The sequence below is a fragment of the Anabrus simplex genome, chromosome 1 (assembly GCF_040414725.1).
Source record: "Anabrus simplex isolate iqAnaSimp1 chromosome 1, ASM4041472v1, whole genome shotgun sequence".
In the NCBI taxonomy this organism is placed as follows: Eukaryota; Metazoa; Arthropoda; class Insecta; order Orthoptera; family Tettigoniidae; genus Anabrus; species Anabrus simplex.
In genome coordinates, this window is record NC_090265.1 from 502,375,248 (window position 1) to 502,403,120 (window position 27,873).

General features: G+C 42.0%; 1 protein-coding gene across 3 annotated transcripts in view; it reads left to right on the forward strand.

Moving 5' to 3' along the window:
- The window catches only part of LOC136857024 (uridine phosphorylase 1), a 331,210-nt gene that overhangs the window by 218,055 nt on the left and 85,282 nt on the right, over positions 1 to 27,873 (forward strand). For all 3 annotated transcript variants that reach the window (XM_067135371.2, XM_068225042.1, XM_068225043.1), the window contains one exon: positions 14,683 to 14,806. In XM_067135371.2, the coding sequence (XP_066991472.2) occupies positions 14,683 to 14,806 (124 nt within the window). The remainder of the gene's footprint in view (positions 1 to 14,682; positions 14,807 to 27,873) is intronic.

Here is a 27,873-nt window from a genome sequence, read left to right on the forward strand (position 1 = left end):
CGAAATATAACCAAAACAATTTTTAAATAGTAAAATGTGCATTTATATACCTTATAAAATAAGGCTAAATATGTTCAGAAACGTTCAATTTGTGCATAATTCCAACTGTACCCAAAACGGAAATCGGGGGTAAAAATGACATTTCCTGAACATCCGAAAGCTAGTGATCAGAGACAATGGCGGTGATTATTGTTTAAAGATGAAGTACAATGTTAATAAATATTTCATGTCCTGGAGAATAATGTGACACTAGGGGAACCTGGTAGCCTTGAGACACAGTCACTGAAGTCTCACCAATGCAACCTTTGTTCGAATTCCGACCATTACAAGTAGGATTTTTGAAATGGTTCGGATTTTACGTAAAACTGGAGGCCTGTGACTGTGATTGCAATATCACCAGTCCCGTAAAACTACAACCTTGCTTTCTTGCTCTAATATATGACATACGTAACAAATTAATTTAATCATTTTTCCATATGTTTTCATTATAGATGGTTATACCTCTCAGTGTTCAGTCTACAAGCCTCTGTGAATGAACTAACCCCCACTACAAATCATCTCATTTAGTTCCACCGAGCCGCGTGGCATTCTTAGCTCAAGTTAGCTAATTCGATCCCAGCTCAGCCCAGTGGTATTTGAAGGTGCTCGAATACCGTACGTCAGCCTCATGTCGATGGATTTACCGGTACGTAAAATAACTCCTGTAGGGCAGATTTCCGGCACGTCGGGATCACCGAAAATTAAGAAAGTAGTTAATGGACATAAAAGCAATCGTTTATCATTATGGTTTAGTTTCACACCTTTAGATTAAATAATTTAAAACCGAGCTTGATAGCTGCAGTCGCTTAAGTGCGGCCAGTATCCAGTAATCGGGAGATAGTGAGTTCGAACCCCACTGTCGGCAGCCCTGAATATGGTTTTCCGTGGTTCCCCATTTTCACACTAGGCAAATGCTGGGGCTGTACCTTAATTAAGGCCACAGCCGCTTCCTTCCCATTCCTAGGGTTTTCCTATCCCATCGTCGCCATAAGAACTATCTGTGTCGGTGCGACGTAAAGCAAAAAAAAAAAGAGAATTAAAACAGAGTCTAACCATCATCGGTTTTGTTTCCATCGGGTATCTTCTCAACTTTCATGGTCGATCGTAGGTAGAAAGTTCTTAGCACAGGTAAATTTAAGTTATTGGCATCAGAATAATACGGAACGAGTATTTCGATGGGGAGTTGCGTCGGGTCAGTGTGCGTACATCTCGGGGGTAGGAGATAAACGGGGGTGGGATAGAGCGAGTGTGAATTTGACCCTCATCACCGTGGTTTATTATAGAATCTTCAGCTTATGCTAGGTATTTCTGGAGTTGCTGGAGCGACTGGTGATTTAAAGCTGGGTGCCATTTTGGCGCCTCGCAACTTTTCATGTAAAAGTTCAAATTCTCCAGTAGGCAAATGCTGGGTTTGTACCTTTTTGTTAACAACATGGTCACTATTTTCTCATTCCTCGTCCTTTCCTTTCTTATCGTTCTCACAAACCAATCTTTGTTAGTGGGACATTAAAGGAAATCTAACCTGGTGATGAGGTGGATACATCATACTTAAAATTCCACATCATGTCTTCCTTATCTCTCCAATAATTATAAGGACGTTCCTACCAGGAAATTATGCAGCAATTATGCAGGAAAATTAACAATATATTTCTAAATCGTTAGTCATCGCCTCGAACTTAGTTTCTGGCAGTTTGTGGGCGTGTAATGAGAATATATCCTCTTCAGTCCCGAGCCTGTTGATGCATTCAATGCGTTATATTTTGCTCAAATAATTTTAAAAAATTCACCATAGAAAATCAGTGTGTTTCACTGAGTTGTTTTATTCGTGTAGCATATATGCTACATCAGGACTCAGAGTTGACTTTCCTACCATTATTACTTTTTTCCTTAAATTATTTTGTTTTATTGTAGGTAGACAAAACCACATGTAGAGCATATGCTACATACGGACTGAGGAGGATATATATAATTTTGCTAGTTGCTTTACGTCGCACCGACATAGATACGTCTTATGGCGACGATGAGACTGGAAAGGGCTAGGAGTGGGAAGGAAGCGGCCGTGGTCTTAATTAAGGTACAGCCCCAGCATTTGCCTGGTGTGAAAATGGGAAACTACGGAAAACCATTTTCAGGGCTGCCAACAGTGGAGTTCGAACCTACTATCTCCCGAATACTGGATTCTGGCCGCACTTAAGCGACTGCAGCTATCGAGCTCGGTATAATGAGAATTAGTTGCATTAGAGCACTCGACTGCCATCCACCAATCCGACCGATGGGAATAAAATCATTAATATGAAGGAACTTAGCTGAACTGAGATAGAGCATTTACAGGAAGAAATGAGTAATTCATGGATTCTCGTCTTGGATATCTTATCTCGTAAATGAAAAGTCAGTTATATCAATGCGCCTTGCCGTGTTGTGTAGCTGGTTATTGCTAACCTTTAACAGAAACATATTACATTCGGTAAGTATTTAGGTGTACATACGGGTGAAAAGTCTCCTAACAGGAGAATTCTAGAATGTACGAGATCTTGTCATATGGATGATTTGGCGTCAAGGACCTCTCACCACTTCTTCGTTAGCGCCTCTTGCGCGATCCTCACAACATGCGAACGTGCGTTATCCTGTAGAATAACGACACTATTCTTCTTCTTCTTCTTCTTCTTGATCTGTTTAGCATCCAGGGTCGGTTTTTCCCTCGGACTCAGCGAGGGATTCCACCTCTACCACCTCTAGGGCAGTGTCCTGGAGCTTCAGACTCTAGGTCGGGGGATACAACTGGAGAGGATGACCAGTACCTCGCCCAGGCGGCCTCACCTGCTATGCTGAACAGGGCCCTTGCGGGGGGATGGGAAGATTGGAAGAAATAGACAAGGAAGAGGAAAGGAAGCGGCCTTGGCCTTAAGTTAGGTACCATCCCGGCATTTGCCTGGAGGAGAAGTGTGAAACCACGGTAAACCATTTCCAGGATGGCTGAGGTGGGAATCGAACCCCCCTCTACTCAGTTGACCTCCCGAGGCTGAGTGGACCCCGTTCCAGCCCTCGTACCACTTTTCAAATTTCGTGGCAGTGCCAGGAATCGAACTCGGGCCTCCGGGGGTGGCAGCTAATCACACGAAGCAAAAAATTTAAAGGAACGCGCACTGTGCCCATACCGGGATGCTTCCTCCTAAAGGTCCAATGCAACTTAACCAGTGTTGGGCGGTATCAAATGCTTGGTGAAGCAGAGGGATGTGTATCAAAAACACCTTGACTGTTTATCTTAAGACACGTATTTTTATTCCTGAAACGTTGATACTTTTGGTTATTTTATAATTGTATTGATTTCTGTTAATACATGGGTCCGTGCAGGTTGCAATTGGTCACGCCTCATATGTTGCTCTCGGTCTCTGATGAGAATGAATGTGCGTATAATCAAAAAAGCAAGTCAGAAGCAAAGAAATTGTGCTGTGTTTGTGCAGTTTTTCTGTGCTTTTAGGAAGCAGTGACAGCCAAGTATTCTTTGGAACTCTTAGTACCCTTTGTAAGAAATGAAATGGCGTATGGCTTTTAGTGCCGGGAATGTCCGAGGACAAGTTCGGCTCTCCAGATGCAGGTCTTTTGATTTGACTCCCGTAGGCGACCTGCGCGTCGTAATGAGGATGAAATGATGATGAAGACGACACTTACACCCAGCCCCCGTGCCAGCGAAATTAACGAATGATGGTTAAAATTCCGATCTTGCCGGGAATCGGACCCGGGACCCCTGTAACCAAAGGCCAGCACGCTAACCACTTAGCCATGGGAGTACCCTTGTGTAACAAGCGAGCGTTCAAGATTTTAAAAGTTGTACAGGGTAGTGAGCACGTAAATTTGTTAATACATTATTTGCGTTGTTATGTAATTAATATTAAATAACACTAACAACAGATTTGTTTGCCCTCGAGGAGTAAGTATTGTTGCCAATCTGCTTTCAGGGCCGGAGGTCAAACAATTACAGCAATAGACTGGGTTTATTAGGTCGTGCTTGCGTGACGTTTTGTCCCGGTCGTGTCGTTCGAGCTAACCGGTTGGACTGCCATGTCTTTCTCTGACCGTCCTTAGCACTGGCAGATCGTCTCTAACTATGTATAAATGTTTTCATTCCCCACCCTGAAGGGATAGGGCGGGCCATCTAGCGGGTTACGCCGTCTTTCTGGCCAGGAGATGCGGGCGGGTTGAAGAGGAAGTGAAGGATTGAGGAGAGGAGTAAAGGATGTAAAGTAAGGAGACGGGACGGTTTTTTCGGCCTATGGATGAATTGCTTTATTGCATCAATTGATTGACAATAGTAAGTACATATATGAAAAAGATTACAACAGTGGAATCTCTTGACTACTTAACTCTTTTTTATATTTTATAAAACTTAAAATACATTTTTGTGTTTCATACTTTTTTCTTTATAGTGACTCTATGGGTTATATACAACTTACAGGGGTGGCATGATTATGTTCGAAGGAAACAGAGGTTTTGATATATACGTCATTAATTCATCATTTGATTTTTCTGAGGTTGCTAGCTTCTATATCGGTGTAATCGTATAGTTATTGTATTGCGGACTACATAGGATAATACAGGGGATCCTTCAGTTAAGTTAACACCAGTACGTAATTATGTCTAAGGGAGGAGTGTTCCCTGTTGGGAGGAGTGATGTATCCAAAGGACAGACTTTGCCACAGTATTGGAGTGCTCTTGGATGACTACTGCGCTAGGTGGGTATGGAGATTAGGGAAGGGTGTCCCGTTCGGTGATAGAGGTCGTCATCCTAGAGTGGGGGCAGGGTGGAGTGGGCGAGATAGAAAAGGGGGACCGGGTGCTATGAGGAACTAAACCAATGTCTCGAATGGGGTGAAGGTGAAGTGTGTGTTCATACCTGAGTGAGAGGTTTGGTAATGCAAGTTTAAAGTTTGATTAGCAGCTACTTGAAGGTGTTCGAGGACGAAGGAATGTTGAAAGGGGTGGATATTTAGTAGGAATATGGTATTGAAGCGGATTAGATCCTCTAAGGCAGGTGGGAGAAAGAGAGAGCGGTTGGAGCCAGTGAGGGGGAATCAATCGTACGGATGGGGGCTACGAGATCCGGTCTGTTGCCGGGAGGGGACCTTACATTTGAAAGAGTATGTGGGGTGAGTGCCCTCGCAGGTATGACATTTGTGGGGAAGTTGAAGATGAGGGCATTTCGAGATGTGAGGAGATTGTTCCCAATGAGCGCAGGCTGGTTGTGCAGTGGTGCATTGCGCCGTGCGGTGCTGATTGTAAACGAGACACCTGTCACAACGGATGGGCTGAGGGGGGGAGGGATTTAGAGGATTCCATCCTATGATGACGCCGAAAAATAGAAATTCCACTGGTGATAACGCGATCTGTGTCCTCGACAGTGTGCAGGAGGATGCGGACCATGAAGTTGGGTCCGGAGGAATTAAAGATGCGAAAGGCCTTCCGAATCGGAACGCATGAAGCTCATTGAGAATCAGATCGTCTAACAATCTCGCAGAGTGAACAAGTAAGGAGTGCTAATCTGCTAAAGAAGAAATTATTCTCCATGGCACAGAATTTGTTGTTGTTGTTGCCGTTTCAGTCTAGTAGGGCAGTAATAATCGTAATCAATCGCCTCACTTACTGATTCCCCCTGCGGGTGGAGGTGGTAGAATAACACCCGCGGTATCCCCTGCATGTCGTAAGAGGCGACTAATAAGGACCTCAAGAACTCTGAACTTTGGAGCGTGGGTTGGCGACCACGGGGCCCTTAGCTGAGTCCTGGCGTAGCTTCCACTTACTTGTGCCAGACTCCTCACTTTCATCTATCCTATCCGACCTCCCTTGGTCAACTCTTGTTATTTTCCGACCCTGACGGTATTAGAGCACTCGAGGCCTAGGGAGTCTTTCATATTCACGCCCTTCGTGGTCCTTGTCTTCCTTTGGCCGATACCTTCATTTTTGAAGTGTCGGATCCCTTCCTTTTTTCTCTCTTATTAGTGTTATATAGAGGATGGGTGCCTAGTTTTGCTTCCTCTTAAAACAATAATCACCACCACCGCACCTCACTTAATGATAATTAAGTTGATTGTTAAGTCTGTACTGGTGTGTGTATTTGTGAGTGTACCCCAATTGGCTCCCGGGTCGCACACGATTTGACTTCCATTGTTTTCTTCCAGGGTTGTCCATGCACATTTTAAACGCCTTATTTTGGCCACCAGAACAAAACAAGTTAATGGTAATTACAGTAACTGAAGAAAATATTGTACTTTAGTTAGTTTCTTGATATAACGAATAGAAATAATTATATTGAGACATAACCACATGTTCTGTTCCCGATACAAACATACGAGTGTATTCTGTAACTCCAGACTCATCATCTCAATATTTGTATAATAACTGTCCTAGCCAGGCTAAATATCATTGTTTTAATTTAGTATAACAGCCACGTGCCTTTACTTGCTGAGAAACTCTGTAGTCAGCATGAAAGCCTGATTAATTGCTTTGTCAGTATGAGTCAGGCGACTTGCCTCGTAAGGCGAGTGTTATTACCAGACCGCTGTACTAAAACGTGTTATATTACTGTCTGGAATATACCTGAGCTAATCAGTATTTGGTTCAGTCCACGGTATATATATTTAATTGCGAAACGACTGTTACTTGCTTACTTGTATACTGGTGAACTTCTCCAGAACACGACACAAAATCAATCTTTGTATTTCAGAACTACGATTTCTCATTTAAACGATGACAGAATACCATAACTACGACTACTGATGGTAACATATACTTACAACGTTAATCAACCTACCATCTGTACGACTTCTGATTAAACGTCTTCGGATTCGAGCTAAGACTCAGGTCCGAACCCAAGTAACCATTTTTGGAATTTCACCAAAAGTGAGAACTTGTCACGACTGGCTACACGACATTAATTTATAAGGCCTGCCTTTGTATTTTCGTGTTATATGATATAATACGACGATGTACTGTAATTACTCGTAGGTAGGCTTTTTTATCATATCATATTAATCGATATGCCACGCGCGACACGCAGTAGCTGTGAGCTTACATTTGAGAGATAGTGAGTTCGAACCCCACTGTCAGCAGCCCTGAAGATAGTTTTCCGTGGTTTCCCCATTTTCACACTAGACAAACGCTGAGGCTGTACCGTAATTAAAGCCAAGGTCGCTTCCTTTCCACTCCTGTCCCATCGTCGCCATAAGGCCTATCTGTGTCGGTGCGACGTAAAGCAAAACTGTAAAAAGAAACATTTAAGAAAAGTCCACTTACGGCCATTAGATCCCCAGCCGGCAGCCTTCGAGTTGTAGAACACTTGCTTTTGTCCCTTAACACCACTGGAAGCTATTAACGGCGCGTCGCGCTGACGCAGATAGTGAGAAGGTACTGAAATCGCCGTGCCGCGCGGCTCGATTAGTGTTGTTCTGGACTCTGACGCTCTGACGGTGGTGTCTTGTATTTGCCAGCACATCGGGATCTATCTGCGACTACTTCTCTTGTATGAAAATACAGTAAGACTTTCTAATACCAGTTCAAAAGCTTATTCATATATTCAAATTTTACCCAGCTACCTCTTTGGATACCATAGGACAACATCTCAAGTACCACTGGTGGTTTGCGTACCACCGGTTGAAAAACGCCGCTCAAGAGTATGAACCACTGTGAGTTTTACAGGTATATTCATACCGATTTTAGACAGTTCAAATATTAATTTTTGATGGGTTTTGCTATGATTCCTTCAGTTTTTAATTAAATGTGACTATTTTGGTTCATAGCCGGCCCCGTGGTGTAGGGGTAGCGTGCCTGCCTCTTACCCGGAGGCCCCGGGTTCGATTCCCGGCCAGGTCAGGGATTTTTACCTGGACCTGAGGGCTGGTTCGAGGTCCACTCAGCCTACGTGATAAGAATTGAGGAGCTATCTGACGGTGAGATAGCGGCCCCGGTCTAGAAAGCCAAGAATAACGGCCGAGAGGATTCGTCGTGCTGACCACACGACACCTCGTAATCTGTAGGCCTTCGGGCTGAGCAGGGGTCGCTTGGTAGGCCAAGGCCCTTCAAGGGCTGTAGTGCTATGGGGTTTGGTTTATTTTGGTTCATCCTCGAGAACAGCTGCATCTAAAGAATTCTGCTAAGTTTTAAATTAATCATTGGATTAAGTTATGAAATATGAGACCAGAATAGCGCTATTCTTTGCTTTTATTGACCAAGAGTGTAAATAATTTAACTCAAACAACGAACGTCGTGAGGGGTATTATGCCATAGTTCGAACTCGACCATACAACCCTTCAGTACAATGCAGATATCTAAATAGAATCACTGGGAATCCTCGTATAGAAATTGGTAAAAAGAGGAAGGAGATCTGATAAGATAAACCTTAAAAAAAGCTAAAAGGAGAGTTTTAGTATACATAACTTTTTAACAAGCCTGCTGTTCGCCTAGGTGTGCTGGTCTTTCAGTGTACTGTAATCCATCTGCCCTCTTTTTCTGTGTTACGCAATGGATTTCAATGAAAAGATTTAACTATTCGTGAAGCAGCTGTATTTACTATAATGAGCCTACGACACTCGTCATTTACAAAGCGTGATCAAGGTTTTTGATACTGCCTCTATCGCAATCATGACCTTGGCTTATTTCCGCAGTTTTTATCGCTAGTGTGTTTTGTAGCGGTCAAATTATTGACCTTCCGAGATATACAATGCCGTAAAGATACAGTAATGTTTAGTGTCGTAAATTTCCGACCGAAGCTTAGTGGAAATTGGAGATTTTTTTAAAATTTGCTTTACGTCGCATCGACACGGATAGGTCTTATGGCGACGATGGAATAGTAAAGGGAAGGAAGCGACCGTGGCCTTCATAAAGGTACATTCCCAGCATTTGCCTGGTGTGAAAATGGGGAAACCACGGAGAAACATATTCAGAGCTGCTGACGTGATTCAAACTGCGCAGTCATTCGCTCGGCTAGTGGAGAATTTTTTCGTTGTAATTACCTTGCACTCACAATAATACTGAGGAGTCAAACGCCACTCGTATGTTCCCTGGCTACAGTCACTTTCTGTGACTGCCATAATCGCATATTCTGAATACATTAAGTCCAACGGCTACACATTCTTTATACTTCTAGGTAGCCTAAAATATATTTTGTATCTGTGCTTACTGTAACAGCTATCAAGATAACCGAGACAATTCAGTTTCGTGTGGGCGGCATCTGCCGTGTATGGGAAACTGCTTGTTGTTGTGGTGTATGAGTTGCAAGAATGTTGAAAACAGTACAAACACTTAGTCCACGAAGCAAGGGAATTAACAATTTAAGCAGCCTGGTTTAAGGTTAAAAACCTTTCCTATCCGACCTCCCTTTGTAAACTCTTGTTTTCTTCCAACCCCAACAGTATTAGGTTTGCGAGGCCTAGGGCGTGCGTCTCTGTTCGACGCCCGTCGCGACCTTCTCCTTTTCCTTTTACCCTCAGCCTTCGGAGGGTCGGATCTCTTCCATTTCCTTCTGGTTAGTGTTAAGAGAAGATGGTTCCTGGTTATACTTCCTCTTAAATCTATTATTATTATTATTATTATTATTATTATTATTATTATTATTATTATTATTATTATTATTATTATTATTATTATTATTATTATTATTATTATTAATTCCCTCGACCGTTACTCTTGGCACCTTAGGCTGGGGCCGCTATCTCACCGTCCGTCAGATAGCTCCTAAATTGTAAATAATAATAATAATAATAATAATAATAATAATAATAATAATAATAATAATAATATCATCGCAGAAAATACACACACCTGGGAGTAAACATAATGCAATAACTTAACAATTTCAGGAAAAGTATGAAAGATGAGGCAGCCCTACGATATAAGCCTACGGGTTGCGCATTTGCATCCTCCTGTAGACCTCAGGTTCGATCCCTGGCTCAGACAAGTATTTTAATTCTAGCATGGTGCTCGCTCAGTCTCATGCTCTTTTCCGAATGTTCATAAATAATTTGTGAAAAATTACGATCTTTTAAATATTTAACATTATCTTATATGAAATCCAGAAAGCTGAGCAAATGCGGCTGAGGAAGTTGTCCCAAGACTCTACATGCCCTATATATTTAAAAAGAAGCCATTTTAAATTATTTATCCTCTTATATTTCGATCGGCAGACTGGGACAAGATCTCTCTAAAAGTTGACAAATCTGATAGTATTATGAGGAGGAGAAGTTCCCTTTTTATTTAATTCAGTGTCTCGGGAATACTAAGAAGTGTTTGACGGAGACAGTCTTCATACTTTCTCAGAATGTAAGTCTGATGTACCTGATTGGACTCCCCATTAAACGGATATCGTTCTTCCTAGGACGCGGTTTTCCTTGCTGTGTATCACAGGAATTCACCGTAGTCGTGATATACAGGTCGGATGCTCATAATTTCCTCTATGGAATAACGTTGCTAGCACACTCCTACCGATATTAATTACACGATGGCAGTTGATGAGACATGTTGGCGATAGTTGTCCTCTAATTATTGCAGGACAGTCGTTGGCCATCCAGTTGAACGAGAACCCGTTCACACTATTGCCATGGCAGTAGATAACGAGAAATGGCTGAGTGCAGGACGTCTGTATTGTCCCATGAGAAATTAAATTTATTTTGTAACTAGCTTAATACAACCCGCTTCGATTGGTTTTATTGTACATCCGTAAGGTTTTCTCTATAATTATAATTAAAGCCCGGATTTTTATGCAGTAACAGGTTAGATTGCAAACTAATTTGGTTAGTAGCAAGTGTCGGCCACCCGCTCTTTCATAATGTAGCAAGGGTAACATAAATTATAGGGGTGTTGATGGGCTGTACCCCTAATGTTTATGCAGTCCACATACCATAATCGTCGTGAAGGTAGACTATACTTGCTGCTCGCTTCAGTAACTTTGCATTCTAACCTATTAATGCATGAAAGTCCGAACTCTAATTATAATACAGAAGACTATTAAAAGACCATTCTCTTTCCGTTTCTTCGTTTTTTCGGTGTACATAAAATATCTTACATTCTAAGTCATTTCATAAAAATACATTCTTATACACTACGCTTGATGTCTTGTTGTCTGGCGTATGCACAAACAGATTTTCTGCTTTTCCGACACGGGAGAAAGCAACGTAGAGCTGACCATGTTAGGAACAGGAATTTTTCAAATTAACTCCGCAATTGTGGAACGATTGACTCTGAGCCTGAATGATAGTCATACTATCAGCTAATTTCACTGGAAATTGTAATTATTTGAAACAAAATGACAAATCATTTGAGATACTGTAAATGGAATTCTTGGTATGAAAACCAATTTTCCTTTGCCGATAAGGATTACTGCCTCAATGATATTGTTAAGGAGCTGTTTTGATAAGTATCTTCTTTATATTGAAGAATTACAGAAAATACCCACAGATGTACTCAAGCAGCAAACTGTTATAGTTCTGAGATTATATTCCTGCGAGACGAATCAAGGAGTACTGTACACATCACAGCCTTCTCGAATACATCCTCACTTCGATCTTTACAGCATATTCTCACTCATTTAAATACATTCAATGATGAAGTCAGCCACTCTCAAGCTCCACATCTCCCACGCCAGAAAAGCTACAGACACAACACTATAGTGTACGATGGGAGAATGGAGGCTGATACCACACACACAGACACCAGCGGTCTGCAGTGGCTGCAAGACAAACTATACGGACACACACACACACACACGTCTATTTGTATGTAATAGTCGTCCACTTTCAGTCCCCACATTTCCCACGCTACCACAGCTACAAACACGCAACCACCATAGTGCATGACGGAAGACTCGAGGTTACTACAACACAGAAGCATCAGTGGTCTACGCTTGGTGTTTGTGGCTGCAAGGTGAAATAAACGAATCCCTACTTTTATATATAGTCGGTCAATTTAAATCTCCACACCTCCCACACCACCACAGCTACCGACGCGCAACCACTATAGTGCACGAATGTAGACTTGAGACTACTACCACACACAAAAACCAGTTGTCTGCAGTGAATAGTTGTGGTTGCAAGGTAAAATATACGAACACACAAGTCTATTTTTATATAGTCTGCCAATTTCAACCCCCATATCTCCCATACCACCACAACCTCGTACGCACAACCACTACAATGCACAACGGGAGTCTGGAGGCTACTACCACTCACACCAGTGGTCTGCGGTGGGCATTTGTGGCTCCAAGGTGAAATATTTGGACACACGCGTCTATTTGTATATATAGTCGGCCATTTTCAACCACCGCATCTCCCACACCACCACAGATACTGACACGCAATCACCGTAGCGTACGATGTGAGACTCGAGGCTACTACCATAAACAAACACCAGTGGTCTGCGATGGATAATTGTGGCTGCAAGGTGACATATGCGAACACACACGTCTATTTTTATGTGTAGTCGGCTAATTTCAACCCCCATATTTTCCACACCACCACAGCTACCGACACAGAACCACTGCAGTGCACGATGGGAGACTCCAGGCTACTACCGCACACAAACACCAGTGGTCTGCGGTGGGAATTTGTGGCTGCAAGATGAAATATAAGGACAGACGTGTCTATTTTTATATAGTTGGCCATTTTTAACCCCCACATCTCCGACAACACCACAGCTACAGACACGCAATAGCTGTAGGGCATGGTTGGGGAATCGAGCTTACTACTGCAAACAAACACCAGTTGTCTGTGGTGGATAGTTTTGGCTGCAAGATGAAATATACGAACACACACGTCTATTTATATATATATAATATGTGCCGGGAATTCATTGCTGAGTCGTGCAATGTTTGATCTCAATCACACCGAATCCTTGAATGTTAATTTTATCGGTAATCCCCCCAGAAAGTGCTGTCTGACGAGCATTTTTGTCACTGTACAGGTCTTCGTGATGGTCCAAGAAACATCATCGTTCCCTACAGAGTTCAACGAATTTTACGTTAGTATCGTCACCTTACTTTGGAACCATAATTACGCGAACAACTTAAAAAGTATTTAAATTATCAAGACCTCTCGGTTGACACAAGCGAACTGGCACAAAATAAATATACAGCTACTGGCCTGTCACATTCACACGGCGCCAACTGTCCCGACAATACAAAGTACTAAGCTCCGTGTGGTGGAGGTTGCAGCTGGACCCGATAGGTTGTTCTAAGTCTACTCCTGGAGACAGTCGATTGCCTGGGTCTGGACCGAAGTGTTCACAAGTAGCCAATAATTGTAAACCAGTCAACTGTCTTCTGACAATTGTCTCATCAACTGGCATCATGTGAACTAGGCATAACCTCTTGTATTGCACTATCTGTACCTTGCCTTGTGCTGAAAGCACAAAGCCGATTGTAATAAAGATGAACCTATAGTCGACGTACTTCATGCAAGGTTCCACCTTTGGAGCGTAATTCGTTAATGCCAGAAGTTTGGACATTGTGTAGTGTTTACATATTGCCTCGCTTTTTAACATCAACATACGATGGATATATTCGGTTCGATGCAATTCTTAACAATGTCGAATATTATAAAATATCTAATGATAATGTATGGCCTCAGCTATCTTCTTCTTCTACTGCTTTTCCCACACCCTGGCGGGGTCACGGATGCGAAATGAGTCACAAGTGTGAATTTGACTCTGTTTTACGGCCGAATGCCCTTCCTGACACCAACTTTGTTGGGAGGGATATATTTGCTATTGCTTGTTTTTGTAGTGGTTGGTAATGTGCAGTCTATATGAAGAATAATTCGTCAGGACAAATGCAATCACGAACTTCCCGACAGTTCGAGGAATTAACTAGGCGCATTTAAAACCTATGACCCGGTTGGAATCGAGCCTGGGATCCTCTGAACCGAATGGCTCGGAGCTATTTAGCCAAGGAACTGGACTATTTTCTCAGTTCAGGTGTGCAAGCAATTTGAATTAACGCTATTTAGTCTGCCTGTGGGTCAGTTTAGACATTCTACAGAGTAAAACCTTATTACAGGACGTAACAGCCGAGTGATATCGTTACTAGCTTTTTATCAAGGTCGCTCCGGTTTCAATTCCAGCTAAAGCATGAGGATTTTTTAAGTAAAAGGAAAAATCACATTCTTTGGTTTGGATTTCACGTAAATCTGCTCATCCCGTAACTAAGACAACGAAATGAACGTTTACGTAAAATTAAAAGCTTTTCTAGCAGTTGTAGAATCTTCTTCGGATGCATGCAGGGTGCTCGAGTCTACGTGATGCTTATTTCACCAAATCTCCCATCCATCTTTACAGTCAAACTTTATAGAGACACGATTCTTAATAGGACTTTGAATACATGTCGTTTCGTGTGCGTTAGCTCCAGCATTGCTACCGCTGACTTGTGTAGCGCGGGTGGCCGTGAGCGAAGACTTATAGACCGATGTAGTTCCCGCAGACGCCCGGTCATCAGATAATTGCATGACCCTGTGTGAGTGTTTAGATGAACAACGTCTTCGGATCACATCCTCATTCAGGCATATTGCTTACCCCAAATATGAACGCAGGCTCCAAAACCGCTGATATTTTCCTCCATGCCCAAAACTCATTCGTACTACAACCTGTTCTTTTTTTTTTCTGTTGCAGATACCCAGACGGCACGATACGCCTTCGCAACCCCAACATTCAGCTCATGGATCAGGACATTCTTTACCATCTGGCTCTCGGCAGCGAGTCCCATGACCTCGTCAGTATGTTCGGCGACGTCAAGGTAAGTGATGGAAGCAAGGCGTCCTACAGTTCATTAGCATCAATAAATCATTACTGAATAGTTTTAGTTTCCTGTCATTTCATTGAATTTACACCCAATGGATAAATAGGTTCTGCTTATTTCAGTCCACTTTAAGAGTTAGTGGTTGCCCCTCTGTTCTTTTTTTCTTTGACCATTCAAGTCCTGTAATATTTATGGACAGATATCAGCTTTCAAAATGTCAAACTACTATTTTCTCTAAACTGACTCTTCCAATGTTGACCGCCACATGACGTAAGCGCTCTTCCTCTTCCTCTTCCAAAATTAGACAGATTGGGGTCAGGTGATGACTGATTGTACTGCAGATATTTGTTTGCTCGTTTTCATCCAAGACTGAAAGATTCAGTTTAAACAGTCGTACGATACGAAAAATACAATTAATCAGGGGCGTGCCGCAATATTGGGCTACTGCTCAATGGTTTAAAGATTTAGAGTTCATATCTCAACTCTAGCTCCCCAGACATTCAATGTAAATGCCACCACAGATATTATTATTATTTCCTTGCAGTAGGGTTACCTCATTGTCATTTTCTTTTTCGGTTCACGCAGTCGTACTCAGCATTTTGGACAACGTTCCTGGCGGTGAATACGAGAACTCTTAAGAGACAGGCTTTTAAAACGGCTCATATGGTAAAATCAACTTCAGTTAAATTCTACAAAGGAAATAACGCCCTCGGTACTTGGGTTCTTGATTGAACTTTCAGCGCAGAATCCTCCTGAGGGAGAAGAAGGTAGGGGTGCGGAACGTCGATTTAGAGAGGGATAACTAAAGCTGAATAGAAAAGGAGTATTTAAAAAAAATGCTTAACGTCGCATCGTCACAGATAGGTATTATGGCGACGATGGGATAGGAGTGGTGGTGGTGGTGATTATTATTTTAAAAGGAAGTACAAATAGGCAACCATCCTCTATATAACACAAATCAGGCAGAAAGTATGAAAAGGATATGATACTTCGAGAAATGAAGGTAACGGTCAAAGAAAAACAAGAACCACGAAGGGTGCGAAAATGAAAGATTCCCTAGGCCCGATGCATAAAACCGTCGAGGTCAGAAAAGAACAAGAGTTGACCAAGGCAGGTCAGATAGGATAGTTGAAAGTGAGGGTCCTGGCAGAAGGAAGTGCGCGGACTCAGCTCAGGACCCAATGGTCGCCAAACCACGCTCCCAAGTTGAGAGCCCCTGGGGCCTCTTTGTCACCTTTTACGACAGGTAGGGGATACCGTGAGTGTTTTTTTACCACCCCACCCTCAGTGGGAAATGGGATAGGAGTGGGAAGGAAGCGGCCGTGGCCTTAATTGGAGTACAGCCCAGCATTTGTCTGAAAATGAAAAAAACGGAAAACCAATTTCAGGGCTGCCGACCGTGGGGTTCGAAGTCACCATCTCCCGAATTCAAGCTCAAAGCTGTGTGACCCTAGACGTATGCCAACTCACTTGGTGAAAAAGAACACTATCCTTAAATTGGAGGGAAAGAATATTTGCCATTACTTCAAACGATAAATAGCTTCATAATAGCAAAATAACTAAAACCGTTGCACAAGAAGCCTATTACAGGCATTAGTCTGCCAAGACGACTATTGACCAGGAATATAACCTATAGAAATTAGAGATTTACGTGATCAGCGTGAAGAGTTCCTCAGCCTTATCGCTTCGTTTTCATGACCGAGTGCGCTGCTTCTCGTATCAACGGTCCTGTACAGCCAAGTCGATCTAAAAACAAGCCGATGCTGATAGTTCCGTTCGATAGTTCGGCAACCGCGTGTTTGCTATGTGGGTACACAAAACGATAAGCCACAATCTATAACGTTTTTGTGATACTTTTGTGAAAAGTTTTAAATTGAGGTTCTGTGAAATCCTAGGTATTTTGTATAATTATTTTCTAATTTTTCTAAAGTCTAAAGTACTACAGTTCGAATTTTAAATTTCAATTGCGTTTTAAATCTATAAACTTAGAATAGAAGTTGTGAATTTTAATTTCTTTTCTCCTGTAGTTTTGAGTACCTTTGGAGCTTTAAGCGCTCCTGATGTTGCTCTATTAGAAGTCTAATGTCAGTCAGGAGAAAGAATTCACAAACGACTATTTAGCTTATGGCTTCAGTGACCAATCCGGTATAACAATATCAATAATACATTTGATCACAGGATGCAACGTGACTGTGTTATTCGGATGAAGCCGACAGCCGACTTACTAGAAGACTGGGGCCCAAAGAATTAAAGTGCAAAAATAACAGTACATTTCCGTGCTGAAAATTTTCTTCTCTGTATAAGTTACGAAGATATATGCGTTTAGTTTGTTCTATATTTGACTTTTATTATCAATACTTAATTTTGTAGTTATTCGCTAACTAGTCTAAATATAACACTAGCTGCAGATTATATCTAGATAAATTCTTGAGCACTAGTTACATTACTGCGAATATTTTTTAGTATTTTCACCACGCTCGCCAAACAACAGACTATCAGCATTTCGGCTATCTCTCACATGTCAGTAAAATTAAAGTGATGTTCAGCTTGATTTAACAGCGCTCACGCCAAATTGATAGACATCCTGCTGAACCAAGCAGGATGCATTCGCCCTACAAACAATCCTCGGCTGCCTGCGCTGAGTAATCGCTGTTGTACACGCGAGCACAGAAATGGTGTCCCGGTATAAACAAAGCGTGGTATACCCCCACCTCCACGCTTAACGCATTGCTGCAGGTAGACAGCCCGCTACAAGACTGCTGTGATTGAAACGGGCACAGTGGTGGATGTATAGCAATACACACACTGTGCCTTCAGCACTACCCGTTCACTCCCTTCCCCACCTTTTCGGTACTGGAGTGGCCTTCGACACTACCCCCGTCACTCCCTCTCCTCCTTTTCTGTACTGGAGTGGGGCAGTGTTGATTGTTTACCTCGGGACACCATTTCTGTGCTTGCATGTACGTCTGCAATAAAACAGAAAACACTCTTCACCTTCCTAGTCGTACAGACATCAGAGTGTGCTGTCAACATTTCTTGGTGAACTACCCTTAACGTAAAGGAGGGCCCTTTCAACATATCAGATACCTGGAAACAACAGTGGCAACAGCAATTTCTGCTACATCACCACCACCTTTGTGAGTGGTCGGCTGGATTCCATCTGCCCAGATGGCATTGGAGGACATTGGAGTGAGGACTGCTCATGGCAGATGTGGTTCAACTCTTTTCAAATGGGAATGGGAGGAATCACCTCAGTAATATGTCAGCTATCGCCTTCATATAAATAAACTTACGCCATTACTATGCTCACGTAACCATGGTAGGTGGTGGTGGTGGTGATTATTGTTTTAAGAGGAAGTACAACTAGGCAACCATCCTCTATATAACACTAATCAGAAGGAAGAAATGGAAGGGGTCCGACACTTCGAAAAATGAAGATATCGGCCAAAGGAAGACAAGGGCCACGAAGGGCATGAAAATGAAAGACTCCCTAGCCCTCGCAAACCTAATAGCGTCGGGGTCGGAAAAGAACAAGAGTTGACCAAGGGAGGTCGAATAGGATAGATGAAAGTGAGGAGCCTGACACTAGTAAGTGGAAGCAATGCCAGGACTCAGCTAAGGGCCCCGTGGTCGCCAACCCACGCTCCAAAGTTCAGAGCCCCTGGGGCCCCTCTTAGTCGCCTCTTACGACAGGCAGGGGATACCGTGGGTGTTATTCTACCGCCCCCACCCACAGGGGGATAACCATGGTAGGCCCATCTGGTCTGGAAGTAAGCTATAACGGTGTTTTTTGCAAATAATTTCGCAAATATTATACTTTACGTTCTATATTGTAAACCAAAACATAGTAATGTATGTGATAGATTCCTCTGAGAATGTTCGTGCAAAATTTCATGAAATTCCGCCCAGCGGTTCATATATGATGTTTGCAAAGACAGACAGGCGTCATTTCATTCTTACATAATAATGATGACTAGTGTATAATAAATGAAATAATACTATTTTCCAGTGGCGTATGCTGGGATCAAGACGTGGGCTACCACTAGACTTCGGTTATCCCTTTTCTATGGGGTTTGGTGAACGTGAAGCCTTCAGCATTTTGAGCTGCAGCCAATAGCCAACGGAGAAGCCTGCTGTGTTGTCAAGGCTGCTTCACAAGCTTCTGTCCTGGCCAATGCTCAACCCCTGATCAGCGGAGATGGTAACCTAAGGTTTAGCAAATCGAAGTCCTGCTTTGTGGTTAAATGGATAGAATGCTTGCCTTTGGTCCGATGGCCACGGTTCAATTCTCAGAATCAACCTCCTCATAGTACTCTTAATTCCCCTGGCTTGGTGACTGGGTGTTTATGACGTCTTCGCCATTCATTTCATGATCAGATCACCACCAAGGCTATACAGATGTCATGCACCAATACCAAACCCCATGGCGCAACAGCTCCGAAGAGCCTTGGCATACCAAGTGACCGCTCCTCAGCCCGAAGGCCTGCAAATTATGAGGTGTCGTGTGGTCAGCACGACGGATTCTCTCGGCCGTTATTCTTGGCTTTCTAGACCGAGACCGCCATTTCATCGTCAGATAGCTCCTCAATTGTAATCACGTAGGCTGAGTGGACCTCGAACCAGCCCTCAGATGCAGGAAAAAGTCCCTGACCTGTCCGGGAATCGAACCCGTGTCCTGCGGGTAAGAAGCAGGCACGCTATCCCTACACCGCGGGGCCGGCGCCATGCACCATTCTTCGTATTATTATTATTATTATTATTATTATTATTATTATTATTATTATTAAATTAAAATGTTGAATTTTACAGTGGCCGTATCCATCGTTCACTGGTTAATTAGCTTCCTCGGGAGATCAGTGGTGGTGTCCGACCCATGATCACGGGTTCGATTCCAACCAACAAAAGATAACACTAAACTTGAAAGACTGCGTTTCATTTTAGCAGATCTACCATTAAAAAGAAAACTATATTGCTCCTATAACAGCAGCCCTGCAGTGTCTTCGTACAAGGATGTAGAAGTAAACGGGAGTGAAATACTAGCACTCTGTTAACTATATCATTAAGTCAAAAGTATGAGGTGAGGAAGTATATACGATGAGTAACGCATGGTTGATAGTTAGCAGTGGCGATCTGACGGACCGAAGCCTAGCACACCTATCCCCTCCGGTCCCCGCTGCTTTCCGATGTACAGCAGCAAGCCGCGCGAGGTGAGTCGAGGGGAGAGGGAGGAGAGTCTGGGTTGCAATATCAGTCTCCGATGCCTTGCTCTCAGAAATTCGTGCGACGTTTTTTCTCATTTCTTTCAAGTTTTGTAAATGGAACAATGTGTCAGATGCTTACATTATAATGTGTGCTTGAGACTTCGATCATTCTCAATTGAGGTTTGGGCTTCACTGATAGCCTTGGTAGCCCTCAGTATACACTACTGCTATTTTCTTACTCACAATGACAAATTAAAAATTACCGTGCCGTGTGACTAAGGTGGTGGTGGTGATGGTGGTGGTATGATTCTACGGCAAACGAGGGACACAATAAGAGACACATTTCACACAGACATTTTTTTTCTTCGTTTCGGCTGGCTATGGACCACGTTTGACAACCTTTGCGGCATGTTTAGCCTTCTCTGCCTTCACTCTCTGCAGTATCTTGTCATCCTTTCTTCTACTTCCTTCTTATGTTATTCTGTATATGATCTCCCTTTTCTCACTACTGTTTGCCCAATCTCCTGGAAACCACGGAACTTTTTGACGAGTTGTCTAAATCGATTTCTGACCATGATATAATATTTCGGAACCCTTCCCTTCAAGTCCAACCTCACTTATCGAAGCCATTTCAGCTCTTGTCTTCCTCTTCCTGAAGAATTCAAAAACATTTATTTATTTATTTATTTATTTATTTATTTATTTATTTATTTATTTAATTTGTTATAACATAACAAAAGGATCCTACAAATCCTAGTCTGTTAATTCTGAGAAGAACCGTTTATTAAGTTTCTTGCCAGAAAGTGTAGCCAAGATGTCAAAATGGTATGGCCACCTTGTCCTGACGATCAGTTTAGTATTCTATATTCGAATGTGTAAGAACCAGCTTCACCCCGTCGCACAGACATAAAGAACCGAACGCAAACATACTCGACCCCCTGTGGGTAGGGGACGGAGACGAAGAATACACCCACGGTATCCCCTGCCTGTTGTAAGAGGCGACTAAAAGGGGCGAGCAAGGGATGATGAAATCAGAACCTTGAAACTACTTGTGATCAGTACCATTACGTCAGGAACACCATGGATCTACGTTACCTATGAGTAGTACCCTTATGTGAGGAACACCACGGGTCTGGGCGTTACCTGTGGTTAGTGCCATCGTGTGTATCCCACCGCGGTGGGGGAGGAGGGAGGGGCACTCGGCAACACGGACTAATGTCCGTGCGAGAAAAGGTGCCGTACGCTGCGCTGGAATGTGTCGGTTCCCCTGTGTTCCGTATGGGTGTGCGTTACCTATGAGTAGTAACACTATATGAAGAACACCACGGGTCTACGTTGCCTCTGATTAGTACCACTATGTAAGGAACACCATGCGTCTGCGTTGCCTGAGAGTAGTAACATTATGTGCGAAACATCATGGGGCTGTGTTGCCTGTGGGTGGTACCATTATATGTGACATACCATTGGTCTGCATTACCTGTAATTTGTACCACCATGCGAGGAACACCATGTGTCTACGTTACCTGTGATTAGTGCCACTATAGGAGGAACACCATGGTTCTGCTTTACCAGTGATTAGTATTTTTATGAGGGGCCGGTGACCTGGATTTTGGACCCTTTTTTTTTAATAACAATCATCATCTCTTTTCACAAGAGATTAATCCTGATGTAAACAAATAGGCGGAGCACCTTGCCTTTGCACGTGGACATAGACATACTTCATTGGAGAAGCAACTTTGCACTCACTCGACTGTATGCGAGCTCGAAGAAAAGTAGTAGGCCTACGTCGCATTAATTTTATTCTATTACATTTAGAGAGTTCGGAAGAGTACGTAATCAATAATATACATGCCTTTTTATAAAATAGTGATTGAATAACGAGAAATGAAGGCACAAGGCGTGGTGTAATACAGGAAGTCTTCTCGTAGTGAGGGAAAGTCCCAAGCTGTACAGTGTGGAGATAAGGTGTTGCATCTTCCAGCAGTCAGTGATCAGTGTTGCCAACTTGGGGGTTTTCCCTCTAAATTTAGGGGGATTTAATCGTCCTAGAGGGCAAGTTGGGGGGATAAAAGAGTCGGGGGGGAATTTTAGGGGGAAAATTATTTTTTGAGGAATTTTGAGGGGCTGTGGGAATAACATATTTATTTTTTATTTATTTCTGTATTTATTTATTTATTTATTTATTTCATTGCTGTAGTATGCTTGGGTCCGCTAGTGTGTCAAATTTATCTTGAGGTTTAATTTTTCACTGTTGGCCAGCCTGTCTCAGACACTGCAGTTAATCACGCAACGTCATTATTTTCTCTTCTAGCAGCTCTTAACGTACGATCCCTTCACGTGCCTCGGGATTCCCTCTTCTTGTCTCTTTTATGAACCAAACAGCCGCCTCATTCTTTACATTTCTGTTGACTACCAGCGGATAGGTGTATTTATATGAAATCTACTGATTTTTTTCAATTAATAAGAACTACAAACTACCGATACGGCACATCAAAACATTACAAATATGCATATCTCTCACTTTCTCTCTGTATCTCCTTCTCCTCGATAACCGCAGCAGCATTTATTCCTATTGGTACAGGTTGAGGGGAATCAGAGACTTAGGGTCTCGCACATAGTTCATTGGTCTGTTTTGTCGAAAAAATGTCATGTAGGAGGAAAATCCCCGCAGTACGTGAATGTAACAGTCTGATAGCGTAACTCGAAGCAGTTTTCACTGTGACTGTGCTCTTCATGCAGTTGTAATGTTATTTGCTTGATGTGTTAATAATTCTGTGGAGTGATGTATTCTTTTTTGTGAATGTGTACCGGTGTAATATATAATGGCATCCAAATAGAAGAAGAAATACGTACAGAAGTATACAAAGACGTGGGAAACATTTCCCGTATTGTAAGGTAAGTTATATATGAAATTTAATCAATTTGAGTATACCGTACTTAAAAGATGTTAAATACCACATTACAAAATGCTCTCATGAGATATTTATTTTGTCATCATCTCAAACAGAAAAGTGTACATTTAAAAATACGGTACAATATTGCTAGCTAGACATGAGGTGTCATTGGTAACCCACAACTGATTTTCCTACAGTCCTAAGAAATTGTCATTATAAACAGCTGTCTTGAGATGTTTGTAAATCGCTCATCAGTACACGGACACAGTGGATCAGTTTTGCTGTTATGGTTAGGTTATAAATATGTTCTTTTTCATCTTTGATGGTTAGTGAGTAACAAATCTCTTCATCACTTTTCAGAATGGTTAACACCCGACGCATCTGGCCAAAGCATTCTGCAGATATTTCCACGCTACACTCACAGCTCATAAAAAGGATTTGTTAGATCATGCAAAAACGAAAAAGCATTGCGATGAAGTTCAGATGGAGAGGGTTACAAAATCGTGCCAAGAGATCAAACCTGTAGAAATTAGCAGGAACTTAAAATTGCTGGTTATGTAGCTCAACGTTCTTCCATTAAGATTGTTGATCATCTGGGGTAACTTATTTCTCTGTAAGAGTGTTCTAGTTCTACTACTTTACAAAGTGTAAAGATCCATAGAACAAAATATACCATGCTTATTAAGAACGTTATATGCCATTCTCTGCAAGAAAATTTGGTTCTCGAAATTGAAAATTCCCCTTACTCTATTATTATTGATGAAAGTGCCGATCTTACAACTCAAAAGCTGCTTAGCTTTATGTTACGGTACATTTCTGTTGTTGAAAAGACATTGTTTCTACATTTTATTGTATTTTGTAACTGACTACCGGTACTTGTGATGCAGAAACCATTTACTATTCACTGAAAGGATAGCTTGAAAGTGATGGCATTACACTTGAAAACTTAGTAGGCATTGGGGTGAATGGTGCAAGTGTAATGGTAGAGATCGATAATTCTGTAACAGCTCTTCTGAAATGCACTGTCCCTGACCTTATCGTCATGAAGTATGTCATTCTCTTCATGTTTGTGCCGAGAAAGCTACTAAAACTTTTCCTTGTCAGTTGGAGTTTCTAATCAGGGAGACCCGCAAGTGGTTTTCCTAAAGTCCTAAGAGACTAGGCCATTACAAACAACTGTTTAAAACAATGAATAACAATCGCAACCTCAAAAGGATTCAAGGGCTTTGTGGCACTCGGTGGCTCGCGAGATATGCTACCATTGAAACAACTCTGGAACAATGGCAAGATCTGAAATTGCTATTTTCCTTAGCAAGAATTGAGGACAAATATTTCATGTCTGAACAACTTTATAATATAATGGACTGCTCTACGTAGCCTATAAAGCCCTTCGGTGTTCGTCAAAACTGAGTTAAAAGCTATATGCAGGATTAATATGATATTTCAAAGTGAGCGAGTTGACGCAGAGAAAGCACTGAAGGATGTCTTTCTACTCTTTAAATCAGTACTGAAAAAATTGTTGTACCCACTCAGCTGGAAAAGCAGAAGGATGTACAGTAGATCTCCCATACTTTGACTTTGAGAAGTACGTGATGCATACTTCAGGTATGTATTTAAGATATGATTTTGAATGTTCGGTGCAAATTCCGAAACCTGATGAACGCAACGACGTTCATGAAAGATGCAAGAAGTTCTTAATTGACTTGTGCAAGTAACTACAGAAAAGATTACCAGAAAATATAGCAATTTTACAGACGATGGCAGTGCTACATCCTTCCACAGCAACATCACAGAAGAAACATGAAACACTTCAACTAGTCTCCACTTTCAGTGGTCCTAAAGTGGCTGGGAATATAGATGACATTGTCTCAGAGTGGAACAATCTCCCAAGATAAGCAATGGCACAACACATCAAGTACTACGCCTGTGTGGGATGAGGTTCTTCAGGATAAAGATGCAGCTGGAAATGATCGTTTCTCTAATATTGGTAACTTTACAATTAGGCTGCTAACGTTACCAGTATCAAATGCCACAATGGAGCGCGCATTTTCAGTATTTTCTATTATAACAAACAAATTAAGGAACAGGATATCGTTAGAACTAATAAATTCTCTACTTGAATCTAGTTATTATTTAATAAGGAAAAAATGTGTTGTACTCGTTTTCAACCATCCCCTCGAGTGATTAAAAAGTTCAGTGAGTCCATGTATCATTACAAAAACGTTGAAATGAGTGAAAAAGAGGAGGTGCTAAAGGATCTGAGCAAATTTTGAGGATCACTCAGCAGGAATACAAGAAAGACAAACTTGTGAGTAGTTTTCTCTTCAACAGTAGCATGCACGATTTCTAATAATTTTCTTGTATGTTTCCAATCATCCTTTTGTGTACCATAGTATTTCTGTAGATTTTTTAAAATATTGTGTTTAATCAATATGATGGTGACGGAAATAATAATTATGATTTGGGTTTTTTTTTGTCTCATTTAGAGAGATTTTGGAAGTGATCTGGGGGAATTTGGACTTAGGAGTTGGCAACACTGCAGTGAGTTAGTATTCATAGTGAGAGAAATGGAGCAAGAGGTAGGGCTATCGGATATTCGGATGTAGTGAAGCGCAAAAGAGGACAGCCTCTCAGAAGTGACCATAGGCTGTGCATTGTGAATGTGTTCAATAAACTAAGTGAGCAGAATCCAGGTTTAGTCGTTTATTCAGAAGTTCAGATCTTCGCACTGTTATCGTATACGAATACGAGACATTGACGGGGTGGAGGTCGGTACTACACGCTCAGCAAATCACAACTCTTTCTTTGGCGGAGGCATAGATATACCATGTTTACATCAGGATTATAAACTCTCGTAAAAATAATTATAACAGGAAGAGAGTAGCTTTATGCCCAACCGCCATAACCAGTGGCGTATACTGAGGGCTACCAAAGGTTATCAGTGAAGCCTAAACCTCATTTGAGAATGATGGAAGTCTAAAGCACGTTATAATGTAAGCATCTGACACATTGTTCCATTAATAATAATAACAATAATAATAATAATTTCGTGTGGCTATTTCTAGCCGAATGCAGCCCTTGTAAGGCAGACCCTCCGATGAGGGTGGGCGGCATCTGCCATGTGTAGGTAACTGCGTGTTATTGTGGTGATGGATAGTGTTGTGTGTGGTGTGTGAATTGCAGGGATGTTGGGGACAGCACAAACACCCAGCCCCCGAGCCATTGGAATTAACCAACGAAGGTTAAAATCCCCGACCCGGCCGGGAATCGAACCCGGGGCCCTCTGAACCGAAGGCCAGTACGCTGACCATTCAGCCAACGACTTGAAAGCAGTGAGAAAAAACGTTACACGTAATTCTGAGAGCAAGGCATCGTAGACTGATATTGTAGCCCAGACTCTCGCCCCTCTCTCCTTGACTCGCCCCGTGCGGCTTGCTGCTGTATATCGGGGGGAATAGGTCTGACGTTCACTAAACCAACCATCGAAATTGGGTAACTTTAAACATATTGTAGATCGGAAAGTCACTCGTGGAGATGATGGGAATTATGCAACTGATAATCTGGCATCAGAAACAATTGGAAAGTGAACACAACTTCCTGTTTCCGGCTGTTACCAACCTAAGAAGCCTATGGAACATATACGTTTGGTACCAACTTGGGAGAATCAAAACTGAAAATTCAATTCGTGAACACATTACCATCTGCTGGAATATTTATAATAATTTATCTGTCAAAAATTCTCAGTTCTTGCGTACCGGCAGAAAAAAATCACTGTAAAAATGTGTACATCATTCTAATCGTAAGCCATCAACAGGTCTTCAAGCAATCGATGTTCTCTTACAACTTTGAAAAGCTTCCATTTATATGCCTAATAATCTCTAAAGAAATTCTTAATGACAGTTTTAGAGTTTCGCGCGCCCTGATCGCTCTGCCAAGGAGTAAGAGATCCTGCTGTTCGAGCAATTGTCAGCATGCAAAATGGACAATAAAAAGTAACAAATTACAGTAGTCGTTGAAAATATGGACCATACGTGCGGATGATTTAAAAGGCCTGAATGAGTTACCTTTAACAGAGAAGAGAAGAAGTACAAGAAGAAAATATTCTAATTAAATATTTATTTGCAATTAAAGAAACACTGTATAGCCATTATGGGAACTTATCTCTAATGCATATCATTTTGTGAAAAGAGACGCAGGAGATAACCCAGTATTGTTGCACAAAGTGTAAGAAAGATTGGCTCAGGCAACAGCAATATCGCGCAGCACTGTTCGATGCATTTTAAAGGGAAACCAATGGAAGGCTGAGATTGGACAATCGTTCTCATCACCACCCGGGAAGCGTCCGAGGAATATTGTCGGGAACTGGACGCAGTATAGTCATTATACCAAGCCATCTGCACCACTTCTCATTATACTGACAATTGCGCAACTTAACGGGACTAATATTAAAATGAAGATAATTAAAGAATTTCCTTTTTAAACTGGTGCGTTACTTGTTGTAAACTCATTCATTAATAATCATGATACAAAATGAAAATCCACAGCCTGTTTCCATTCATTCGACCATGTCAGGAATGGAATGAATGAAGCCCCATCTAGCGACTAGGATAGGAACTATGCCGGCTGCTGAAGCCTGTCGCACTCCCCTGGGGCAATGATTAATGTCTGACAGATGAAATGGAATGATATTGAAGAGCTGCTGAAATGAACGATGGCAGGGAAAACCTGAGTACCCGGAGAAAATTGTTCCCTCCGCTTTATACAGTACAAATCTCACAAGGAGTGACAGGAATTTGAACCACGGAACCCAGCGGTATAAGGCAGGTTCGCTGCCGCCTAAGCCAAGGAGGCGTCATCCTTTTAATTTTTACTGTGGCAAAATTACTCCATTTTTGAAAATGAAACCTCTGTATTTCCAAAACCACCGAACATAGAAGGCTTTGGTTTACATTGATCATGTATTCCTTAT